The 25,440-nt window shown below is 36.2% G+C and overlaps 1 protein-coding gene across 3 annotated transcripts in view; it reads right to left on the bottom strand.

Moving 5' to 3' along the window:
* LOC124723157 (homeotic protein female sterile) overlaps positions 1-25,440 on the bottom strand; it is a 263,408-nt gene that overhangs the window by 88,901 nt on the left and 149,067 nt on the right. For all 3 annotated transcript variants that reach the window (XM_047248347.1, XM_047248348.1, XM_047248349.1), the window contains exons 11-12: positions 16,859-16,960; positions 7,224-7,369 (exon numbers count right to left, since the gene is read on the bottom strand). In XM_047248347.1, coding sequence (XP_047104303.1) covers positions 7,224-7,369; positions 16,859-16,960 — 248 coding nt within the window. The remainder of the gene's footprint in view (positions 1-7,223; positions 7,370-16,858; positions 16,961-25,440) is intronic.

Raw genomic sequence — 25,440 nt, 5'->3', positions numbered from 1 at the left:
AATTGCCCTATGTGATTTGTCAGCTGGTCATAGCTCATGTCATATGATCTCACCAGCCATGGACAGCAGGGTCATTCCATGTCAAATTGACTAATTTCTGAACATTTTCATGCTCTAACATCACAAATTTCAATAAAATTTTTTGTGAACATTTGCACATGTCTCCAATAAACAGTGGTATAAAGTTTAACATTCATTGACGTAAAGGTGGCTGAGGTATAGTCACTTATACAATCCATATGAAGTGGTCCAGTGATGGTTGCTTGACCATTTTTCAATATTTTAATTTTTTTATATATGATTGCCCTAATTTGAGAACTTCAAAACAGTTTTTTAAAATACTTTTTATCTTGCACCTTTACTGGATGGCAGCCATTTTTTTTTTAGACGTGACATTTTTCAGCCTGGAGACATTAGTGAAAATTTGAAAATCTCTGCACTGGGTTAAGTTACAACATTGCAATTGACATGTTTGTATTTAGAAAAGTGTCCTCTACAACATTGTCTGTTACACAAAATACCCTAAATTAAAAAATAACCAGTCACATTGATCAAAGTTTGGTAACCAAATTTTCAAAAATCCACTATTTAGGCCCAAAAATAACAAACAAGGACTGATTCATGAGAGTATTTTTTTCCTACAGTTAGATGTCATACACTACTAGCCTCATATAAAGCAAGAACACTTACAAATGTTTCATTAATTTTTTGTGAATTTTTGAAATTTGAAAATTTTCATTTTTTGTAAATTTTATCTCAGGCAGGACTGAATATAAAAATATGACTTTTGCACAGTTTGTATACCTATATGACAGCAACGTACTGTAAAAATTTGAACACTGATATCTGACTGAACAAAGATATGAATTTTCGAAAATGAGGAAATAATTCACATTACTCTACAACTGATCTTATGGCTGTTGCCTATTTAAAAGGTTTACTGTTTCATTGTAATAAAATTTAATTGTGACTTATATTTAGTTAACACTATCACCCAATATTCATTTAGTTTATTTATTTTTAATAATGCAATATTAAACAATAGGAGCTTTCGCTTTTGTTCTATGGTAATAAAAATGCTCTTTTACGTTTAGGTTTATTGTCAATAAAGAAGTACATTATTGCTGGGTGTGGTATTGTTGTAATCAGTCTGTTCTGAAACCTCTGTTAGAGTGGTTGTACATACTTCGAGAGTGTAGAATGTGTTATGTGCTTTGTTCTGTGTGTAATATGTAATTACTTTTGAGAGATTAAATGGAATGCAATAACATGGATGAACAGTGCTCTGTTGGACAGATAACAAATGAAGTGTGTCACAAAACAGTTTAAGGTTCAGTTTCAAAAAACTTGAAAAATGTCAATGACTTTGATAAAGTTAGACAAACTGTTTAAATTCCAAGTAAGTTGTTCTGTAACATCGCTGTTTGAGTTAGCATCAGTATGTGAGTATCATGAGAAGAAATATATTCTGAAGTACAACCACATTTTTGGAAGAAATGTGCTGTGATTCACTTAAAGTTCATAAAAAAACCTATTACTAAAGCTTTGAAGGAAATAAAACTTGAACATTTGTTCTTGTTATGTGAGAGTGAAACAGCTTCCCAAGTGAAACGTAATGCGATTCCTGGAAATTCCCTGTGCCCAAATTGTTACTCAAAAATATTTGTTGTGAATCCAGAACCAGAATCATGTAACATTGTTAATGACATTGATATTCCTAATGAGGAAGCTGTTAGCATATTGGATTTTGCTTGTTTAAGTTAGACGTATCTCCTGCTTCGAAAATAATAAAATTAAGTAGCAGAAAAAGAAAAACAGCTATTGGACATAAGGTACAACAAATTTCAGACAAAATTAGTAGAGACTTGGAATCATGCTTTAATAATACAGATACAAACATTATTTCTAAAGAAGAAGAAGAAGAAGAAGAAGAAGAAAACCTACCACGTCAACATCTGACACTGAATATTTGAGATTAATAGACAAATTAAAAATTAAAGGTTCAGTGACATCTAAAGGAGAAAAAGTTAACATTTTAAGTTTGCTCCCTGACTCATGGTCAAGAGATAAAATAATTCACAAATTCAACATTTCTCATCATTTGGTTAAACTAACACAAAAATTTGTGAAAGAGCAAGGCATTCTTCCAGTTTTAGGAAAGAAGAAAGGAGTAGGTATAAGTGAAGAAAAAATTAAAAAGGTCCAACAGTTTTTGAAGATGATGAAAACAGTAGACTGCGCTCATATTGCAGAGATAGCAAAAGAGTTGTTATAAATGGAGTTAAAGTAGCAAAGCAGAAATGACTAGAGTTGTCAAATTTAAATGAACTTTATGTAGTTTTCAAAAATTATCATCCTTAATGCAAAATTGGAAGGTCAAAATTTTGTGACCTCTGCCCTGAGTGGTGTGTTTTGGCTGGATCCTCAGGGACACACTCCATGTGTGTTTGTTTATATCATCAAAATGTCAAACTGATGATTGCGTGTGCAAAACTCAGAGATCTTAACTACAAAGAGTTACTAGATTTAATAGTCTGTGACACTAACAGTTATGACTGCATGATGAGTTTGTGTAATAAATGCCCTGGTAAGGAAACCGTTATTGAATTGTTTCACGAATATGATGAGGAAATGCCAGATAGTATTACCTTCAAACAGTGGGTCACAACTGACAGGGCAGAAATGATAACAGTGGTTAAACCTCAGGAAGAGCACTTGGAATCTTTAATTGATAACTTACAAAAACTCAAAAGTCACCACTATGTTTCTAAAATCCAAAGTAAGTTTTCGAAGGACAAAAAAGCACAATTTCATGAAACTGAATGTATAGTGCTAGCTGATTTTGCAGAAAATTTTACATTTGTGAGTCAGGATGCAATACAAGAGTACCACTGGGTCAATGACCATGTAACAGTGAATCCATTTATTCTCTACTTTAAAAATGAGAAAGATGAAGTTTGCAGTTCTTCAATTTGCATATTAAGCGACTACTTGGAGCACAACACTTTGGCTGTACATGTGTTTCAAAAGTATGTAATAAATCACATAAAAGAAAATTTTTCCCAAGGTTAAGAAGCTGGTATACTTTTCAGATGGAAGTGGTAGACAGTATAACAACAAAAAGAATTTTTCAAATTTGTGCAACAACAAAGTAGACTTTGGGTTGGAGGCAGCATGGCACTTTTATGCCTCTTGCCATGGTAAAAATGCATGTGATGGAGTAGGAGGTACAACAAAATGTGAAGCAAGTAAAGCCAGCCTACAAAGACCAACCACAGAGCAAATTCTCACAGTACAGGTATGTCTTTTGCAAGGATAATATTAAAGGCATTACCTATTTTCTGATCAAGAAAGAAGAAGTGGTTCTGCAAATGAAAACAACACTTCAAACCAGATTTGAAAACTGTATAGCAATAAAATGAACAAGGCATTTCCACAAATTCCTTGGCATTGCAGAAAACTTAGTTCAATGCTATGTAACATCAGAAACCGAAATTTATGAGGATCGTTGTGTCAGTACAATTACATCTCTGCCTTTAATGTTGAATGAAATAGTGGCATGTGTGTATAATGGACAGTGGTGGCTTGCAGAGGTTGAAAGAATAATTTTGGAAAACAATGATGTTTTTGTGCATTTTTACCACCATGGTGGCCCAAGAACATCATTCAAGAAATCTACTAGTGACAAAGTTTGGATACCAATGAAAAATGTTTTCAGGAAACATTCAGTGCTTGAACTTACCACAGCAACTGGGAGGACTAATTCTATATCACAGAAGCAATCTGAAGAAATAAGTGTTCCTAACATTCACCACAAGGTTTAGGAACAGTCGCATCTCGAAGGATGTTAATTCAAAATATTTATTTTAAGTATGTCAAAATAATATAAATGTTAATTTCAGTGATGTTTCCACTTTTTGTATTATAATTCAGTACCTTACTACAATAATAATTGATTATATCCCACCAACATCACACATTAACAGGCAACAGCCATAAGATCAGTTGTAGAGTAATGTGAATTATCTCCTCCTTTTCAAAAATTCATATCTTTGTTCAGTCAGACGTCAATGTTGAAATTTTTCCAGTACGTTGCTATCATATAGGTGTACAAACTGTGCAAAAATCATATTTTCATATTCAGTCCCGCCTGAGATAGCTAACCCCAAAATTTACAAAAAATGAAAATTTTCAAATTTCAAAAAATCATAAAAAATTAAGGAAACATTTGTAAGTATTCTTGCTATATATGAGGCTAACTATAGGAAAAAAAAAATACTCTCATAAATCACTCCTTGTTTATTATTTTTGTGCCTAAAAATTGGACCTTTGAAAATTTGGAGGTCGTTTTTGAAGTGTTGGCAGAAGAGCCAACACTGTGTTGCTAGAGGAGGCCGAAATGCACGCGTTTAATTACACGCTGACTGGCGTGATGTCTGGAACAGTTAAGGGAATTAATAGTAGCAAATAAAGTACGTAGTTGATATAATACTTAACTTTAATCCACAATTGTAGAACATCTCTCGTTACTGTACATGCTTCACAATATTAATTATCAAATGCTATGGTGCCTTGCTAGGTCGTAGCAAATGACGTAGCTGAAGGCTATGCTAACTATTGTCTCGGCAAATGAGAGCGTAGTTGTCAGTGATCCATCTCTGGCTAACTCTGCTGTACAACTGGGAGAGAGTGCCAGGACGTCTCTCTAGACCTGCTGTGTGGCGGCGCTCGGTCTGCAATCACTGACAGTGGCGACACGCGGGTCCGACGTATACCAGCAGACCGCGGCCGATTTAAAGGCTACCACCTAGCAAGTGTGGTGTCTGGCGGTGACACCACAGTTTTGACTGGTTATTTTTTAATTTACGGTATTTTTTTTTGCAGCAGACTATGTTGTAGAGGACACTTTTCTAAAACAATCATGTCAACTGCAATGTTTTAACTTAACCCAGTGCACAGATATTCATATTTTGCTTAAGTCTCTAAACCGAAACATTATCGCACACTTACAAACGAAAATGATCGCCATTTAGTAAAGGTGAAAGGTAATTTTAAAAAAAACTGTTTTGAAGTCCTCAATTATAGGGTAATCATATATAAAAAATTAAAATATTTAAAAATTGTCAAGCAACCAACTTAATTTGTATTGGACCACCTCATTCGGATTGACCCTTATTTGACTCTGCCCATAGCGAGCATGAATTTCTGACAAATTTGAGCAGTTATATCTCGGCTATATTTCAATCAAAGAAATGAAATTTGGCCCCCTTACACAACTTTGTGTGTTCTCTTAACAAAAATAACCAAAAGAATTTTACAAGTCATATTCCACCAGAAAATGTTAGACAAAAATCACCTGAAAAAATTTCAACGTCTGGCTTCTTATATCTCAGGGACAAAAGATATGACGAATGTGAACCTTGGCATGTAGAAACATAATAATACAAGGTTCTCAAATATAAAGTATTAATTTATGTACCACTATTCAATACTGAATAAGTGAAGTGTAAAATTAGAGATTCTGTAAAAAGATAAAAAAAATCCTGTGTTTTCAAACAGTTTTTCCAAAAAAACCGTGTTTATAAAACTTTCCAGGCAGGGCTAGTTAGAAAGACCATTGTTTTAACTGCCAAAAAAAGTGTATTTGACTATCCAACACTGGTTAACCATGCTAGATAATATGAATCAAAGTTCGACGTGAAAATCGCGGCCTAGAAAAGATGTAAACTTCAAATTCTTATATCTCATACAGTAAATGCATGCTGAACATGTCAAAAATGTGGAATACAAAATTTCATTCCTCTACTATTTTCTAATAATCTACACACTCGTTGAAATAATAATGATTTTTGTAAAATGTTGAAAGTAAGGTATATTTTGCACTTCTTTTACAAATTACATTTTTCATTAACTTCAAAACCAGTCTCATTCAAAACAATGTGTTTTAAGTCCTTGGGTTCATGTGCGAATGTTCACATAAAATTTCAACGAGATCTGATCATCAAGCGGGAAGGCCTAGGTGAGTTGACATGGAATGACCCAGCCCATATTCAGAGCATAGAGCAAGTGATGTAGTCGGCTAATAGCAGCACCACAACAGTAGCTCAAGCACACAAATACGAAAAGTGAGTGGTGTGAATTAATATACAACCTTTTTTTTTTTTTTTTTTTTTTTTTTTTTTTTTTTTTTTTTTTTTTTTTTTTTTACAGTGCTTCAATTTCAGCAGCTGAATATTTATGACAAGTACAACCAAATTTTCACTGCTGTTCACCGAACATTTTGTGAGTTACCTGGCTGAATACATGTTCTGTTGACAACTGACTTTTCCATAGAAAAGACAGTTACATGTGAAATTGCTCAAGAACTCACCTCATATTTCTAAGGATATTTATACTTTTTGCCATCATTATCATATGATTTGTAATCTATGAAAGAACTAAAATAAATATCAAAAAGTAAGCTCGAAACTTGGTCTTTTTTTAGCATGTGTTGCCCTTCAAGATATATCAAACACTAGTATGCAAGTAAAATTTCAAATAATCGCATAAATGGCTGGTCTTCTGGGGATGAAAGTTTTCGAGTGGCTTGTCCTCAAAGTGTTAATTTTAATGAGAGCCAAACGCTCCTCCACGATTTAAGAATTTTATCACAAATTCTCACAAATAACATAACTCATCTTGTGTAAAACAAAATTCACTTTGAAGGTAACGCTTTTCAAACCATTATTTGCAATATTTTCCTGTCGACAGTTGTGACATTATGCTCATTAAAAGCAGTTTTTGTTACAAAGTATTGCATAATCTTCATCCTAAAGCCTTTGACACATTTTGCTGTCAGCAGACGCTTGTGCGTGCACAATGTTTTTTATGTTGTAAACGGCACATTTTCTTTGCAGATAAAATTTTAGCCACAACAAAGCTGTATGCTCAGTTCAAGATACAGAGAGCACATCTGTAACGTAACATTTATATCAGATGCTGCAAAAGTACACTAATGCACTTTGGTGTTCTCTCTAAACAGATAATGACCAGATTATCAACCACCAATGAATGTATAAACAATAGATATATTTCCCTGCACCTAGAAATGCCATGGGAACTTAAAACAGTGCACTTATAATTCCTAGGAACAAAATTTTTTAACTTTCATAATAAAATACTGGTTAGCTCTGTTAAACAAGTATCTTACTGAACCAGTGAAAATTAGTATTATGGTAACTCACCTCATTTCAAACACATCTTGCAGCTTTTTTGCCATTGTTACAACATCGTGATCAGGAGGATTGTACTTGTAACAATTTGTGAATATTAATCTTACATCAGCAGCAAATTCTGCAGCAGTTTTGTATTCCCGATTATCCATTTTTTGCTATATGGAAGGAAAAAATTATCAAATGCAAAAACTGTATTATGTATCATGTATAAATATAAGGAATCATGCATTCTAAAGAAATTTTCTTCAACAGAGAGGAAGGAATGGAAGAAACATCCAATTGATGTCTATGTCACTAAAGATGGGATACAACCTTACACTGACATACAGAGTGAAACACATTCTTTTTTCAAGTGGGCTTGCCAGTGGTAATGCCACAAGCACAATTTACACTTACTGAATGATTACTTATGAAAACATTGCTGCTTTTAACTGTTCCATCACAGCCCACTTTATTCATCTCAGCCATAACGTTAAACTGGCACAAATGAATAAAATTTAACACTTCTACCAAACTGACAAAAAACTCTACTGAACAAGAAAATAAGTTGAGCTTTGAGAAAATTTTCATCACATTGATGTGACAATATAAGAATGCAGATCTAGTAATGTGTTAAGAGTAGTTTGTTTAAATGCGTGTTTTGTGGCTGGATTATTTATTGTTGAGTAGCTCTCTGGATTACACATGAAACAGTTTTGCAAACATCTGTGGTCAATATTTCTGTAGTTTTACTGGCTAACCTCAGCACAAATAAAAAACTTGAACTATCAATGCTGAATATAAGTAAAGAAAACTTACAAATCTTGAAGAGAATGTATTGCTGGAGATATGATTATTGCACAAAAATTTGCATTGGACTGGCAACTAAACTTAAACTTTAATAGAGCCTGACTCAGTTTTGACCTCAACGGAATATGTCTGTCAACTGCAATGAACATTCCCACACCTATGGTGTCTAATCCCCCCCCCCCCCTCCCTCCCTCTTCTGGTAAATCATTTGGTGCTAAAGCTTTTTAGAATCATTCAAAGAAAGTCTACATTCAGAGAGAGAGAGAGAGAGAGAGAGAGAGAGAGAGAGAGAGAGAGAGCTGTCTCATAAGCAAAACAATGGCAAGAGACTGCTATTTGTTGTTACTTACACTGCTGCTTTAGTTGATATTGATCAACAAGAACGAAATAATAGACTGTGTATGATAGAAGATGTTCTGAACGAGAGTTTAGCGAAAACTTTTCTCTGTTTGAAAATCTTTGCAGACACCTCTTTAGTACATTACATTCTGCACAGAAATTAGAGTCATCTTAGATTTAAAAATCTAGTCAATTGCTGTGCTTCATTTCTGACTATCACTATTAGGCATAAGAATAATACGAATATAAACATGACATGATATGTATATTCTTCCGCGTTTGCTGTTGTCTCACTCTAGTTTCGTAGTTTATTAGGCAGACAGGATTTAAATGAGATAGCAGCAAACACGAAACAATACACGGCAAAATGTTTATATTTGTATTATTCTTATGGTGAAGAGAATACTGCATGTAATTCACAATTCATAAAAGTTCCTATTAGCAACCATCTCTTCTCACAGGTACGAAAAAATTCAGAATGTAGAGTTGGCCATATTGACAAACATCCCAAACAGTCTTGCCAATCGGATTTTCGTAGTACATTGAAATGCTGCTACATTTGAAGATGAACAATACGTAATTTGTATTTACTTCGTTGGATAATGTATGAAAATGCAGTTTTTTTTTTTTTTAATTTATTTACTGACACAGATGTTTTGGCGCCAGTATTTATCTTTGTGCCTACAAAGCATGCCTGTGTAGCACTACATATATTCGACAGCAGAAGTCAGTTGTGGTGGCACCCACCAACATTTTTTGAACTTCCGCTTGCTTTGCACTCGATTCTAAGCCGCAGGTGGTTTTTTGGATTACAAAAACCGGAAAAAAAAGTGCGGCTTAGATTCGAGTAAATACGGTACATGAACAGCCAGTCTCGTGAAGCTAGTTCTGAACATGTTTGCCGAAAACTGTCTTGAGCAGCTAGTTTGAAAACACATGCGCAAAGTAAATGTTTTAGACATTGTAATGTGAAACAGGCCTGACCTTATCAACAGTTTCCGTAAAAAGACAAGAATTAATGATTATCATGTCATCACAGTGACGATGGTTACGAAAGTTAATAAACCCATCAAGAAGGCTTGGAGAGTATTTATACTGGAAAGAGCAGATAAGCAGTTGTTAGTACCTTCTTAAGACAGTAAACTGATGTCATTTACTTCCAATATGATGGACATTGAGGAATTTATTGGCAAGGTTTAAGCTGATTGTAAATCATTGTCTGGAAAAGTATGTACCAGAAAGTGGATTAAGGATGAGAAAGACCCACAGTGGTTTAATAACAATATTCGGAAAATGCTGAGAAAGCAGAGTTTGTTGCACAGTCAAGTTTAAAAAAGAACACAGAAATGTCGGCAAGCAAAAGTTTGTAGAAATTTTTGTGCCTATAAAAAGATCAACCCCCAAAGCGTACGATTTCCACTGTCACACTTCAGTGAAAGATCTTGTGGAGAACTCAAGAAAATTCTGGTTCTATGTAAAATTACTAAGCAGTTGAAGTTTTCTATCCAGTAACTTGTCAACCAGTTTGGTGTGCTGATAGAGGACAGCAAAAGGAAAGCTGCTATCAGCAAAAGGAAATCTGAAGTTTTAAATACCTCATTTAAGAAATCATAAATGCAGGAAGACTGTACAAACAAACTGTTGTTTGACTGTCACACAGACTCCTATATTTAGGACATAGTAATAGGCATCCCTAGCGTAGAGGGGCAACTGAAAGAGAGTTGAAAACAAGTAAGTTGCCAGGTTTAGATGGAATCCCAATTCGGTTTTGTAGTGTCCTCTATGGCATTAGGACCTTACTTAGCTTGCATTTATCGCAAATCTGTTGCCCAGCGCATAGTCTCAAGCCACTGGATAAAAGTACAGGTGACTCCTGTATATAAGGGTAAAGGAACAGACCCAGCAAATATCCTTATCCTCACTTTGCTGCAGAATTCCTGAACATTTTCTCAGAGTGAATATAATAAATCTCCAAGCGAGACAGAAAGCATCTGTCCACAAATCACCAAAGCTTTATACAGCATTACTAATACGAAACTAAGGTTGCCCTTTTCTCACATGATATCCTGCAAACAATGGATGAAGGACAACAGACAAATTTCATATTCCCAAATTTTCAGAAAACGAGCATACACAAGAGGTTCCCTGCTATGTGAGTTGCTCTCAGACTTCTTACGTAATAGAAACCAGTGTGTCGTACTCAACAGCAAGTGTTATAAGAGGAGTGTCCAAAAGATGAGAAATACGACTGCTCTTGTTTTCTATATCCATAAATGATATGAGGGCCAGGGTGAGCAGCAATCTGTGGCTGTTTGCTGATGGCGCTATGGCGTACAGGAAGGCGTCATTGTCAAGTGACTAGGACGATATCAGATTACGTAAGATAAAATTTATAGTTTGTGTGATTAATGGTATCTTGTTCTTAAAAAAAGAAGAAGAAGAAGAAGAAGAAGAAGAAGAAGAAGAAGTAAGTTAATGCAGATGAGTAGGAATAACAATCCTGTAATATTCAAGTACAGCTTTAATAGTACGTTGCTATACACAGTTACGTTGACTAAACATCTAGGCTTAATGTTTTGAAGCAGTACTGCTTGAGTGTTTGGGATCTGCACAGGAAACAACTGATGACTATCACTACCTCAATTCTTTCGACGCTGAACATCTGAGATGAAACATTTTTGTGCCATAAACCAAGGTTGTGGATACCTTTTGAAAGGAATAACTTATTCCAAAAAACTGTGCTTCTTTGAGGCTGAAAAGAAGTTTATTTAAAACAGAGCATTCCTTGCACTGATGATAACAGTACATATGCTGGTATATTACATCCAGCAGGAATGTGTCCATTTTGGTTGCCCACATGTATAATTAAAATTACTCTGTGACTTGACATATTAGTGAGTCGAGTGGTGTGGGCCAGCTGCCAGCCAATTGCAATTCTTCCTTGAGTGCCGTGTGCTGACTGTGTTGCCTGATTTGTAGTTTTCATGCAGCGTCTTCGGAAGTGTGGCTGGCTGGATGCCAGAAACACTGTCCTCTTCCACTACAATCTGTCAATCACAAAGTAATTTTAATCGGATTATAGTAACTTACTTCTTGCCCACTTTGCTGTAAATAATGGATCAATTTGCTACATTATTCTCACCTTCCTTCCTTTCTATATCCTATTTCTCAGCACTGCAGACCAATGTATCTTAAGTGTCGAAACCGATTCATTCAAAACTTTTGCTTCACTTAAAATCAGGGCACTACAAATATATACCAGTTCCAAATACTTGTGCACGGAATGCACAAAGTCGCTGCCTTGTCCACGGATTAGAATTCCTTTACCCACCCTTGACATCTTTGAAAGTGTTCTTTGATGAACACTTTTAATGGAGAACCCTAATTGAAGCAATGCCAACAAATGTTTCACAGCAAAGTGCTTAAAAACACAAACTCACAACAAAAGTTAGGGGAGGGAGGGGAGGGACTGGAGGGAGGGGAGGGACTGGAGGGAGAGAAAAAAAGACAGAAAGGATAAGAAAAACTGAAACCAATGATGCAAGGTTCCACTGATAATGTTGCATAAGAAAGTGTTACACGTGCTGCAATGTTAGTTTCACATTGGGGAAGCTGTCTTTCCACTCATGTTACCAGCACAATGACATCATATGGCCTAAATAGGGCTAAACATCAGAAGACTCAAGCAATTTTAATCAATCTGTAACAAGAGCTACATTAGCAGCTTATTACGATGGTGAAATAACTGTCAGATGAAAGACATCCAACACACTGAAGTAGGTATTGACTTCAATGTCAACTAAGAAAGGAGACAACTCTACTTCATTTACTGAAAAATTGTTTCATAGTAACAAAGCAGAGATTAATTTTCAGTTAAGTGTGCATGACAGTGACAAATGGTCAGTTGAAAAAAAGGGGGGGAGGGGGAGAGGGAGGAGGAAACTATGGGAATACTGGAGGGGGAAAAATTATTCATTATACATAAGAGAGATGATACATACAAGACTTTTGCCAGTAAAAAGACTGAAATTGAAACACTTCACGTTTTTGCAGGATGTGCATTTGTTTGAAAATTTGTGAAGGATAAAAAACTGTGAATTTGGTTGGGAATAAAATCCAGACAATGTTTTTAATATGAACAGCGCTCTTCCAATAGAGGCACACCCTGCTCAACAGGTGAAGCTAGCACCTTGACTTGAACAGCTCTTTACTATCCATGGTCCTACTGAAAGAGGAATGCAGCCACTACACCTTGTATACTGACTGACAACTTCGGAAAAAAAAGTTTAAAAAATGAAGGCTTTTAAGTGGTCTGTGAAGTGGTTTTAGGATGCCCAGGTTGAGGACAACTGCCCATGAAAGATCATCTTTCAGATTTTTTTTTTAAAAAAAAAAAAAAAAAAAAAAAAAAAAAAAAAAAAAAAAAAAAAAAAAAAAAGGGAATATCAGCAGGGGGGCTGTCAGCTAATGTAGAAGACAACAAATGAAAAATCAACTGAGGCTTACTAAATGAACAATCCCATTACTCGCATGAAGTAATTTAGAGAAATTATAGAACACCTGATTTAGAGAAGCCATTCAAAAAGAGACAAAAATGATGGAAAATCCAGGATGAAATGTAACAATATTATGAAAAGAAAAGTTGCTATTCACAATATAGCGGAGATACTGAGTCACAATAGGCATAGAGTGATGTCAGTTGCCCGAGACGGCAGTCACGGGTGTGTGAGTTGCGTTTGTGCGTGTGCGTGTCATCTATTTTTGACGAAGGCCTTACTGGAAAAACGTTTTATTAGTGGCAGTCTTTTTGCTGTGCCTAACTGCAACTCAGCATCTCCACTATATAGTGAGTAACAACTTTCCTTTACATAATATTGTTACAGACTATAATGATGGACAGATATGGAATCAAATAGCACTCTCTCCATAACCAGTCATGTCTCATCACAGTTTCAGCTTCACATAGTTCGATCCACAGTTTAAGTCTTGATGAAGCACACCACTTTCATCTGATCGAAGTTATTGGTTTGAAATTATCCCGTTGATAGGATAACAAAAGATGTAGTGAAGTGGCTTAAATTTAATCTGCCTACTACTTATAATGAACGCAGCATCCATGCACAAATTTATGAAGACTATAGGCCAAGTACCTTCACTGTAAAATATAAAGTATTTGTGCGAATATAGGTTGCACTTTTTTCCCTAAATTCTGGCTTGAAAAGTCATAGTGCAGCCTCCGATCATAAATAATTAATTTCAAAATGAGATGTACACGTGACTTGTGGGTTGAAATTAGTACCATTACAAGTTACTGCAGTTACTTTTGTAAAGTATCAAAAATGTAAGAAGAATATAGCAGAAAACTTACACCTTTGTAACATAACATTTTATTTCGAGTTTTTTTAATGCATTTTCCATATCTTTGACTGCACTCCAAGAAGACATTAAGTTTACAGTGAATTAAGTCATAGATAACTGATTTACATACCCTCATCACTGAATTATTTACAAGAGGACAAATTAGAATCTAAAGAAGGCATCCAACTTAAATTCATGTGCAGTTTCATGATCGTACCTGGAATGCCAGAATTTCAGTCACTATTCTGACTAGTTTTTATTCTAATCATGTACGAACCTCCTACATATATCAAATATACTTGTTCAGATCATTCAAATTAAAGACTACAATAATTATACAATATTTGTAATGCCAACTGTTGCCAAAGAAGATGGGTGTTATTCTCTTATTGTATACTAGTACTCACAAACAAAGTACACTTTTTGCTAGTCTCGTGTTAATCAAAGTTTTATCACAGTTCCTGGCAGCTGCTACTATACCTTGTTTGCAAATACAAAAGCTGTTCTTGAAAAAAGAAAAGCAAATCCGTTTTGCAAAACTGCATCAGCTTGTTTGTACCTACCAGCGCCCAAATCACTTCCTACCATCTCAGTATCACCAGAGTCTGATTCTTCACCTTCGCTAGACAATTCAGAATGTTACTCAGAGTCACTATCACAAAGGTCATATTCGGTCCCATCAAGATTATCAGAAATTCCAGTTTTTTAAACTTTTCATGGCAATTTCTGAAAATATTAACTGCCAAGCAGCCAAAATGCAATGGCACACTTCTGATGAATGCAGATGTTGCAAACAGCCTCCTGGCATCGAAGCCGTTTTGTTAATGATGTAACTTTTTCACGCCACCTTTGAAAGGATGATTGATACACTCATCCACAGCCTGCAACACACTTGTAATGAAGCCTGAAATAATCACTAGGTCACATAGTAGTCTTTTCAGCTTTTGTTTCACCAGCATGCCTACGAAAACTATCCAACAGAAGCATTGATTTTGGGCGAAGAAGAGTTCCTGGCTGCTTATTCCACATTGCTGAAATCCAGTCCAGGACCAGTTCCTCTGTCATCCACCCACCATCACGAGCTCTTACAATAACACCAGCTGGGAAGCTTTCTCCCTTGGGGAGGATTTTCTGATTAAAAACCACATATGATGTCAATTTCTGTTCATGTGCTCAACATCACTGTACATCGCTGCTTTTCAGCACTACATATACATATCTGCACACTATGTTCCCCTATATTATTTACTGTAGTACTGTTCAGCATATCAAAATGAGACCCGTGTTTGGCCTGCAGTCCCTATTTGGGAAAACAGATAATTTTTGCATTGAAGTTGGATCACATAACACTGAAAAGACATTAAAAACTCTTTCCTAAGCTTGAGGCAGTTTTTGCACAATTGCAGTTCTGTGATGGATAGATAGATTATTAGCCAAACCCATCCATAATAAACTTTAAATTCCACTGGCAAAATGTTTCTTTTACATGCTAATTTCCAGCCTTCAGTTCAAATCATTCAAGCTGTAACGGCATGCTCACGTTTCCTGTTTAGACCTACAAAATCAAGAAAGTCTTTTTCTACATCTGGATATTTGGACTTTTGCTTTTGAAATGATCTCAAACTTTTCAAACTATTTAGAGTTGCTCTTCACTTGCACACCACCGACAAACATGTTTTTCATCAAATCAAATCTGCAGCCATCTTCCCAGTTTCTGTGATCCTTTGCATAGCCGATAACTTTAATTTAAAATTTTCACACAGTTGCTCACACACCAAATGCTAACTTGTCTCTCACCCTTAACTTTCAACTTCATTACACTGTCTTTTAATTTAGTCACGTCAGAAGACTTCCCAAAATGCAAAACTTGTACCATTATGCCCAAAGCACAATTTTGGTGCTCTGCACTGTTCAATTGTTATGTATGGCTGCCACGTAATTCAGTGTCTGCATAATGTACCATTTGTTTACAATAAGTCGACAATTTGCATAGTGGCTGTTGGGGGCAGCAGGAGACATGCTTTGACCTCACATTTTGGCTGCCAAGGGAAAAGAAGCAGTGAGGGGATAACAATGTTGGCTGCTTGCCACAGTCCCGGTGCCATACCCTTAACAATGTGACACAGTAATACTTCACATCTAGGGGCATGACAACCAACAAGCTGTCTGTCCGCATGAATGGCCACCGACAAACTGTGGCCAAAAAACAAGTGCACCACCCTGTAGCTGAACACGCTGCCAAACATGATACCCCTCATCTCAATGACTGCTTCACAGCCTGTGCCATATGGATCCTTCCCACCAACACCAGCTTTTCTGAATTGCACAGGTGGAAACTTTCCCTGCAATACATCCTACGTTCCCATAACCCTCCTGGCCCCAACCTTCGTTAGTCCATGTCCTCACCCATCCAGCCCCCTCCCTGTTCCCATTCCAGCACTACACAGCCGTCATTTCACCACCACACCCAGTCTTTTAATTTCTTTTATTTTTATTTCTCTCCTTTCCACCACTAACCCCCTCCCCCTCCTCTCCTACCCTCCGTCTAAACTGCAACACTTAACTGTCCGCCACTTCCACCATGCTATCCCTCCCACTGCCCGCCCCAGCCTCCTCCCACCCCCACCCAGTCGCCACTCCCATCATGCACTGGTGCAGCTGCTCGCAGTGTAGTTTCAGCTCTCTGAGGCTGCAGATGTGTGTGTGTGTGTGTGTGTGTGTGTGTGTGTGTGTGTGGTGTGTGGTGTGTGTGTGTGTGTGTGTGTCTACTGCTGACAAAGGCCTTAATGGCCGAAAGCTATGATTGTGTGAATCTTTTTATTGTGCCTATCGCGGCTCAGTATCTCCGCTATATGGTGAATACCAACTTTCCTTCTCTCGTATTGTTAAAAACCTTGTGATCTATACGTAGCTGACCATGAGCCCTACCAGAGTACCTAGTACCATATACGGACAAAAATTGTTTCATCTAGAAAAATGATCGGGTAAGTGGTGTTTGCATAACACCTTCTACAAAGATATGGCTCTGTATAAAGTAAAACCAATTCAACACACAAATAAACTGACTGTAAGTGTGATTATATGGCAATCTACTCATCCCGTATAGCCTTCAACAGTTTCAAATTTTATAGTAAACTTTTTAAATATATAACAAATACCTTTACAGTCCCAAGATCCATTGGTTTCTTGATTATGTCATGGTAATCATGGAGACCCAGTAATTCAGCATCAACAGGCTTGTAAAATGGCCATGCATAACCCTGTACAAACATCACAGTCAGTATTAATTCAAGAGCAGACAGACTTCCACAACACGTGAATTTCTTCATTCTATTCGATCACGCAATTAAAAATATGGCGGTGCATCTTACAATCTGACATTTACTCATGGAAACTTTATATCAAAAAGGAGCTGACATCATTTTAAAAAGAGAGTACACACCATACTTTTAACTGGCACGTGTGATAACATAATATTCTTGGACTTGTCCAAGGCTTCTGACACTGTTGACTATGAAATAATACTGCTAAAAAAGGTAGAACCACTAGATGTAAGAGGAGTAGTGAACAAGTGGTTCCAGTCCTAGCTGAAAAACAGGATACATGAGGGATAGTCCACTCATCTGCTGTTTTTGTAAAACTACTAGGCAAGAAACACACAAATGTACGTGTTCCTCAGGGTCGTGTACTGGGTTCAATTCTGGTCTTAACATAGATTAATGACTTTTCAGATAGTACAAGACATGGAGAAAGATTTCTCTATGCTGACATCAACATCAGTCACTGATAAAACACCAGAGCGCCTATTATTGAAAGCAAATGAATCCCTCAAAAGATGTTTACAGTTGGGTAGTATACAAAAACTGACCTCGAACATGAAGAGAATGAACAGCACGCACTTCAACATTAAGAGGGAAAACAACTGTGTCACATTAGGTACAGATGACATACCTTTAGAAGATCCTGTAACGAATATTGATTATCAACTGATGTGTAATGAGCGCACAAAGATACTGGCAAAAAGAATGTCATCAGCATGTTATGCTTTTAGGATTTTATCATCATTTTTAAGAGCCAATGTCTTGTGGTAACATACTATTCTTAAACATTCCTGAGGGTGTTTTCATTCAATCATTACAACTACACGAAAAGTGTGTTGTTTTTTTTCCACCAGACATGTTTCATTTTATTGAGGTAAAGCACCATCACAGGTCTGTAATTAAAGACATTTAAAATTTGATTTGTTTTTAAGATCGAAAAACAGTTCTTTAACAATTTGCTGGTTTTTACTTACAGTGACTTCTGATTGGTTTTTTACCAACATCAGGAAATGTCATCTGCTGTCAGGTCTTTGGTGTCTTTCTTTATTAGACACAGACACTTGTTGTTTAATTTTTCGTTGCTCTGCACAACTATGCATTTCTTATGTTTTGCACAGTACACTTTTTCAAACACCACTGTTTACTGTTTATTTTTATACTTCTAAGTGTGTATTGTGTTTTGTAGTGTTACCAACACACGATAATGCCTTTTTGTTTTATACTTTTTTATTTTTTCAATTAACTGTATGTGTGTTAATCTATTTAATTATGTTGCTGTGTATTTACAAACTGTGTAAAAGTGCACAATAGTGTGATGGAAGAAAAGGTGAGGAGTAAGAAGTGAAATGAAACTGGTAGGGGGGGAGGCGTATGAAGGACAAAAAAGGTTCTTTTCTTTCTCCTATGATTTTTTTCAATTTTGTATGTAGTGTCCGGTTTTCAGTATTTATTCAGTCATTGATCAATTGTTTATTTTGTGTTAATTCTTTGTGTATGTGGAAATTTTCTGGGAAAGGAAGGTGGTTTCTGTCTTTACTGATTCTTATGATGTTCATGTCTTTTTCACTATTGCTTGGTCTGTGGTATTCCTGTTTTAGATTATCTGCAAATATTGAATGGTTTGTACCATATTTCAGTGCTCTGATGAATTCTTTACATCTTGTATCAAATGTCCTGCCAGTCATTCCAATGTATATTTTTTTCACAGTCTCTGCAACTTAGCTGATAGACAGATACCAGGTTGTTGGTAACTATCTGGTATTGATTTGTTTTGGGATATGCTTTTGTATTGAGTTGTTTGTTTTGTAAGCAACATTTATGCTTTGTTTTTTGAATATGTTGCCTATTTAGCCAGCTAAAACTAATGTGTACAACAGTGCTAAAGATAACTTGGATGACAGAGTAGTAGATAACAAACAATGAAACAACACCTTGTTGAATTTTAATACATACTCATGGTTTACTGCTTTTTAAAGAAAGTCGTGTGCCAGGACCTGAAATACATGGTAGTAATGTCGTGCAGAGACAGTTTTTTTCAGGTGGGCAGAGGAGGAGACAATGGCAACACGTGGCATACTTCAATGTTGGTGGCCTACGAATTGGTTGTCCACACTGGAGTTATCACAAGGGGTATAGCTGCATGTTAATGTCCCGAAAGTCATAAACAAATGTCCTAAGCGTGTGTAGCGATGAAGAGTAAAACTGTATTTTTATATTATCAGTTACCAGAATATGTTCGTGTATAAATTAAAAGGCACTGACCTCATGTTCGGGAGGACAGGTTTACTCTGTCCTGCCATCCTGTTTAGGATTTTCCATGGTCTTCCCCGATTACTACAGGCAAATGTCACGATGCACGATGGTTGGTTCACCAATGCCACAGCCTATAGAGTATACTTAAGTAGTCTATATACCTATACTTTAAGCTACTGATCTTTATTGTATTACTATGACAACTCCTACACCAGTGTGAGATGATTCTTGGATGAAATAAATAAATAACATTGGTTAAGTGAAAAATGTAAAGCTATTCATTAGCGAAGGTTGTTTTAAATGTCACAATGCTTTCCTAGCCATTCCCATATTGGTGGTGGTATGCCCTTGCCTTCCACTGAAGCCTGAACTGACTAATCCAGTCAGCTACAGGTGAACCTACAATTTATAGCAAGACTTCAAACCACAGTTCAACTTAGTATTTTTCATACACAAAAATCGTTGTCAAAGATGAAAGAAGTGATTATCATTGGTCATGGTTTCTGAAAAGTTTCTGCTTGCGCGGAAAATGCTTTGAGATACATTACTTTACTACATATGAAGTGGATGTTAAAATTCTACTATGAGGAAAGTCATGAAATCTTCATCGTCTTCCCACTTTTGGTGCAAATATCAACAAACTGTGCTACAACTTTAGAGATAACTAAAAAAGTTATCCCCTCAACATAAGATACTTGACCTCTCATACTCAATGAAAGGAAGTGTTTTCTTAATATAGGGAAACAGGAAAAATAATAAAAATCATGACTGGATTGTTCACCAGTTACATTCATGATATTCCACAGTTCCACAATAAAGTGTACAGAGGTACTACACTAATGAAAGAGAAATCCTAATAAAATGAACTTCCTGGCACCTGTCTGAAGACTCTTGCAATGCAAGTTCTGGCAACAATAGCATGTTTCTATTACCGAAGAGGAAAGGATGTGAGAAAACCAAAGTAAGAGAAAAACTGACACATCATACATGGTGTAACAGAATGTTGTTTTAAAAATTTGAGAGTCTGTAGAGGATGAAATTTTGAACATTTTCTTGTAAGAAACTAATAGCCGGAAATGTGAAATAAAGTTTCTACAGCACTATGCACTTTCTACACATTCAGTAGGCTAAATGTAACACTTGAATACTGTAGTTTGGAAAACATTTATTAACAGTAGAGTACAATCAAAGACTAAACCGAATATGTGGCTTCATTACTATAGGGTAAATATTCAATATGATGAAAATTAATTTCATTACATAATGTGCAACAATGAATCATGTTTTGTTTTTGCAATGGAACATCCTCCAGAAGTTCAGGCAAGACCATGCATCATTCAAACAATCTAGTAAGACGTGTTTCAATAAGGTACTCTCCAAGAATTCCAGCCCAAATCTTCACTATGAATATTACCTGGTAACTTTTTGCATAGGTAATGTGTGGATTTTCAACAGCCCAGTGATGGATGTAAAAACATAATTTCACATTTCCGGCTATAGGATGCTTATATCACAAAGTTCAAAACATCATCCTCTATGATCTCCCAAATTTTTGGAGCTCCATTCTCTTATACCCTGTGTATAGATCATCCCACTTCCACACCATTCTATACTGGTCACATTTTGTTATTTCAGCCTACATTTTCTGCACATTCACTTGGTTATTAAGTCAAATGCATTTTGAATTAACTCTTTATGTGACTGGTAAATATATACCATATTTACCCAGTTATGAGATGATGTTTTCTCCCAAATGCATCATTCGAAAAATACAGGGTAGTCTTATATTCACAGATTGAACTACTGTCGCCGAGATCAACATTTTTACATTGTTTAATGGAGTATACAGGGGTCACCGGGGAAGCACTGGCTATTAAAGTCATATGCAGATTTATTTTGAACCAAGGGCAGGCCAAATGGGCGGGGGGGGGAAATGAATGATACTCTCATTCGGACATGCTCGAGTTCGAACATTTCCCCAATATGGCGAAACATGTGACATTTGACTAGCATGGTGCTAGTGCAAGGAATACACGAGAAACTAGGAACTAGCCACTACGACAATCTATTGCTCTGCTTAAAATTTTACAGTTTGTGAAACACAGGAGGAAATAGCATTAAATTCTATCATCTTACAAACTCTTGTATTTCAACAGGTTTGCAATTAAAGTTCTCATACATGTATTGACACCATATACAAATATTAATGCTACTTTATAAGTAAAGGTAATATTCAAAAGAAAATGTTCCTCAAAAAGCATTACTTGATTCTGAACCCAGATCAGTATCTTATTTGGTTTTGAGATAATTTAATTATTTACTAAGTGGGTTGCAAATGATAAATTCGTTCATTGTTCATGTATTAGAATACTGGGCAAAAATTTACCAGCTTTTGGTCAGCTTTAGAACATGATGATGGCGTTCAGATGAAACAAGAAGGAAAATTAATACAGAATGAAATGTATAACGAACAAAATAGATCACATTAAACTAACAGAATTTATTATCGCGAGAATAAGTAACAATGGCAAGACCTGTCATGGACGTAGTACCTTGTCAGTAGATCATGTGACAAGTAAAAGTTGGACTGAATCTTCATTGCTATCTTTTCTCTATGTATTAGTTGATGTTACACAAAACTTGGGCCCTACAAAGTATCGCAGCCTGTCTTTCACAGTTGATCAACAACAGCACTACAGAAGGGTTGGAGAGGGAACAGTGACACCAGCTTGGCTTGAGGGCTAGGATGAGTGCAGGGAGAGGAATAGTGAGTGGGCAGAAAACATCGTGTTACCAACCCTGGGAATGTATACCATTTTTATGAAAATTTACCACATCTGAACTGCAGTTTGCCTGGATCCATTTGTATTTGGAATTGAATTGACTTTAAAATTGGACAAATACTTTACAACAGTATTCATTTCTGCAGAAGGGAAAAGTCTAGATAAGGCCTATGGCACACTTGCGTGTTTTGTGCTGGAACGTTGCCAACGCCCACCTTGGAATATGACAGGACTGAAAGGGGATGTGTCAGCAGCTGGTTCTATGCAGCCAATGAGGGATCGGCAGGCAGACAATATGTTTGGAAGCAAGGGACATTGTAACATTCTCATGTCAGTACAGCAACGAAATTGCATGTGTATTCCTGGTGGTGGTGGTGGTGGTGGTGGTGGTGGTGGTGGCAAGAGCTTTGTTCTCTGATACCACAGTAACCACAACCTCAGAAATGGCAACATATTCAGAAGAAATACCAAATATTCCTAACAATGAAGATATAAATTTCAAAGACGACTGGGTTAGTAAACAAAAATGATAGAAAAGAGACTGGTCTACTAATTAATGTGAACTATTTCTTTATTATATTTCTCCTTGTATTATCAAAATGCAGACTGTCAGTAAATGGCATAAGTTTAGAATATGTGTAATGTTAACTTTTTAGGCAGATACTTAATGTCAATAAAATGTTCTGTAATTCTGATTAATCAGATTATGTTGAAAATAAATTTTTCAGATGGAGCCTCTTTAAAAAGTGGGAGTCATCTTATGCTCAGGTAAACACAGTATATACCACTGGCCTTAAATGCTGTTTTGTTACTTTATTTACAACAATCAATCAATTTTACTGGTATTAATAAATTCGTAGTAGTTTCTCTGATACGTGTGTATACGATTACTGTGTTTCTAAATTGATAGGCTTGAGATTTAAGGGAATACATGAGTAGTGGTATAAATATTTACCAATAGTCTTTGTGGCATTAGCCTTCAGAGCTGGCTTCAGATTCATCTACCAACTGTCACCTGTGCATGTTATATTTTGATCTATTCTGCTATAAGTATAAAATCAGTAAGGAAGTTGTCTGTCAGCATACACTGCGGATTCGATTTTCTGGACCTCAGTTATATGGATTCGCAATTATCCAGATTGTCAACCATGAACATCTTTGCAGTCTAGTCCATGCGTGCAAGTACACGCCACACTGGTATTACCCAACCAAACCCTGTGCAGTCTTTGCCCCACGAGATTAATTATTCCTTGAGTCAGACAGCCCACATTTCATTATTGTTTGAGTCAGACATGTTCCAATTGCTACGCCACTGTACCATGTCCTGTCTGTGCTCAAAAATGTCAAAACTGGTGTTATTGTTAAAACTCACAAAAAAAAATATTACTGATTCAAAAAAATGAGGAGGAGGGGGGGGGGGGGGGGGAGGAAGAACTAGTTGAAAGATAGCTGATGAGCATGGTGTACGTACTTTTGTGACAAGCAATAGTAAGAAGAAAACCAATTTAATTCTGAAGTAAAAATGCAAACTTGATAGTGAAGACATGAGTAAACATCAAAAAGTGATGATGAACGCGAAAAATGAACTCTTGAACGAAACTTTGTATTGTTGGTTTTTACAAAAGCGATCACTAACATTATGTATTAACCATAGAAAGATAACCATACTTAATAATAGAAAAATCACTTTTCTTCATACATTCAGTCATTCGGATTTTTGATTATCTGGATGGCTTATGACAACAGCCTGGATAATCAAGTCTCCATTGTATTTACAGGTAGTTTTCTTCCGTGTCGCATACATAAGTAAATACACTGTTGTGAATTCATAAATACCATACATTATTTCTGCTGATTATTTCTGCAACATGACAAAAAACAGTTTACATACACACTTGAATGTAATGGAGGTATTATACATTCATTTTCGGTTGTTTTTAGCGTACTGACATCCATGAATATTTCCTTTACATCTATAAGAATGACATCACTGAGGAGGCTTAGTTATATGGTAGATGAAATTCTGGCTGATTATGCAATGAACTGCTACAATGAGGTTACAGAAAAGCACACACAAGATTCTGAATTTAGAGGACACACTCATTCAGATGGCATAGCTACTATTTCTACAGTTTTGAACACTACTATGGAAACTGATGATAGTCTGGGTAACACAGTGTCAAGTGGACCAGTAGGTGAAATGTGTAGTGCAGGTGCATCAGATAGGGTAGTGCCTGTGCCTGAAGCAGCATTTCATTGGAGTTGTTAAACTGACTTTGATATTGAAGTGGTTGCAAATGAGAATTTTATGCATAGTCTAAAGTTGGTTGTGAACCCCACTTTTTGGGTAAATGTCTTCCTCCTGAGGGCATATGTTTACTAAAAGAATTGACACTGATAATTTTCTGCAGATTTTTTCTCAGCTTTACCAGAGGAACTACCATGTATAATTTTGTGCTCCTGATTCATTTGTATGAATATTTATCATTCCAACAATTCATAGTGGACTTGAAGATACAGAATAAATTGAGCAGATTTATCGATTACTAAGACCCGAAAATGCAGCATTTACTTTTGGCAAATTTCACATCTATTTCTGGTGAAATTCACATACATATTGTTTTTAACTGTAAATGACTCTTCATACATATTTAAAAGATTGTCATGCTATGACCCTGAAGACATTGTCCTAAAGCTTTGAAATAACTTTATGGTGACTGAATAGCTTCTCAACTTTTATGTTTGCTTTTGCAGAAACTTCCAAGAGTTTTTTTTTTCTTTTTCTTTCCAAAATGGTCATTGCTAGTTCTGTTTTTTTGGCTCTATTCAAGCTTCCCAATAATGGTTGTTCGTGTTAAAAAGCAGCAACATTTTCCCACATGTGAACTGAGTGCTTATCTGGTTTAATGTGTTTCTTGGTATTAATTTTTCCCAAACCAATTTGATTATTACAAAATCTAATTAAAAGATTAATTTCAACCTTTTGTGGGTATCTGTAGCTATCTCTCATGCGAGAACACTACAGGTGGAACCGACGAAGTACTTAGCGTAGCAGTAGTGCCGAAAATAACTATTCGCACGTTAGGAGAAAAATTCTGGCTTGTTCAAAGTAAGCTGACAGGTTTTCTTTTTGGTTGCTATAGTGCAAAGTGCGGACACTATAAACTGGCAGTTAGCCGCGAGTGTAAACAAACTAGAATTATGAACACCATAGAGTGAGTAGTGTGGGGAATTTAACCCTGCCACCCTCTTACAGGTCAGACAGCCTACGTTGTGACTTGGCAAGACAGCCAAGTCACTATGAGAGGAAGCCGAAAGGCACACGCTTAAGCTCACGCAGGCTGGCGCGAGGTCTGGAACAGTTAAGGGAATTAATAGTAGCAA

The sequence above is a fragment of the Schistocerca piceifrons genome, chromosome X, assembly GCF_021461385.2.
Source record: "Schistocerca piceifrons isolate TAMUIC-IGC-003096 chromosome X, iqSchPice1.1, whole genome shotgun sequence".
In the NCBI taxonomy this organism is placed as follows: Eukaryota; Metazoa; Arthropoda; class Insecta; order Orthoptera; family Acrididae; genus Schistocerca; species Schistocerca piceifrons.
This window is presented reverse-complemented; position numbering and strand designations above follow the sequence as displayed.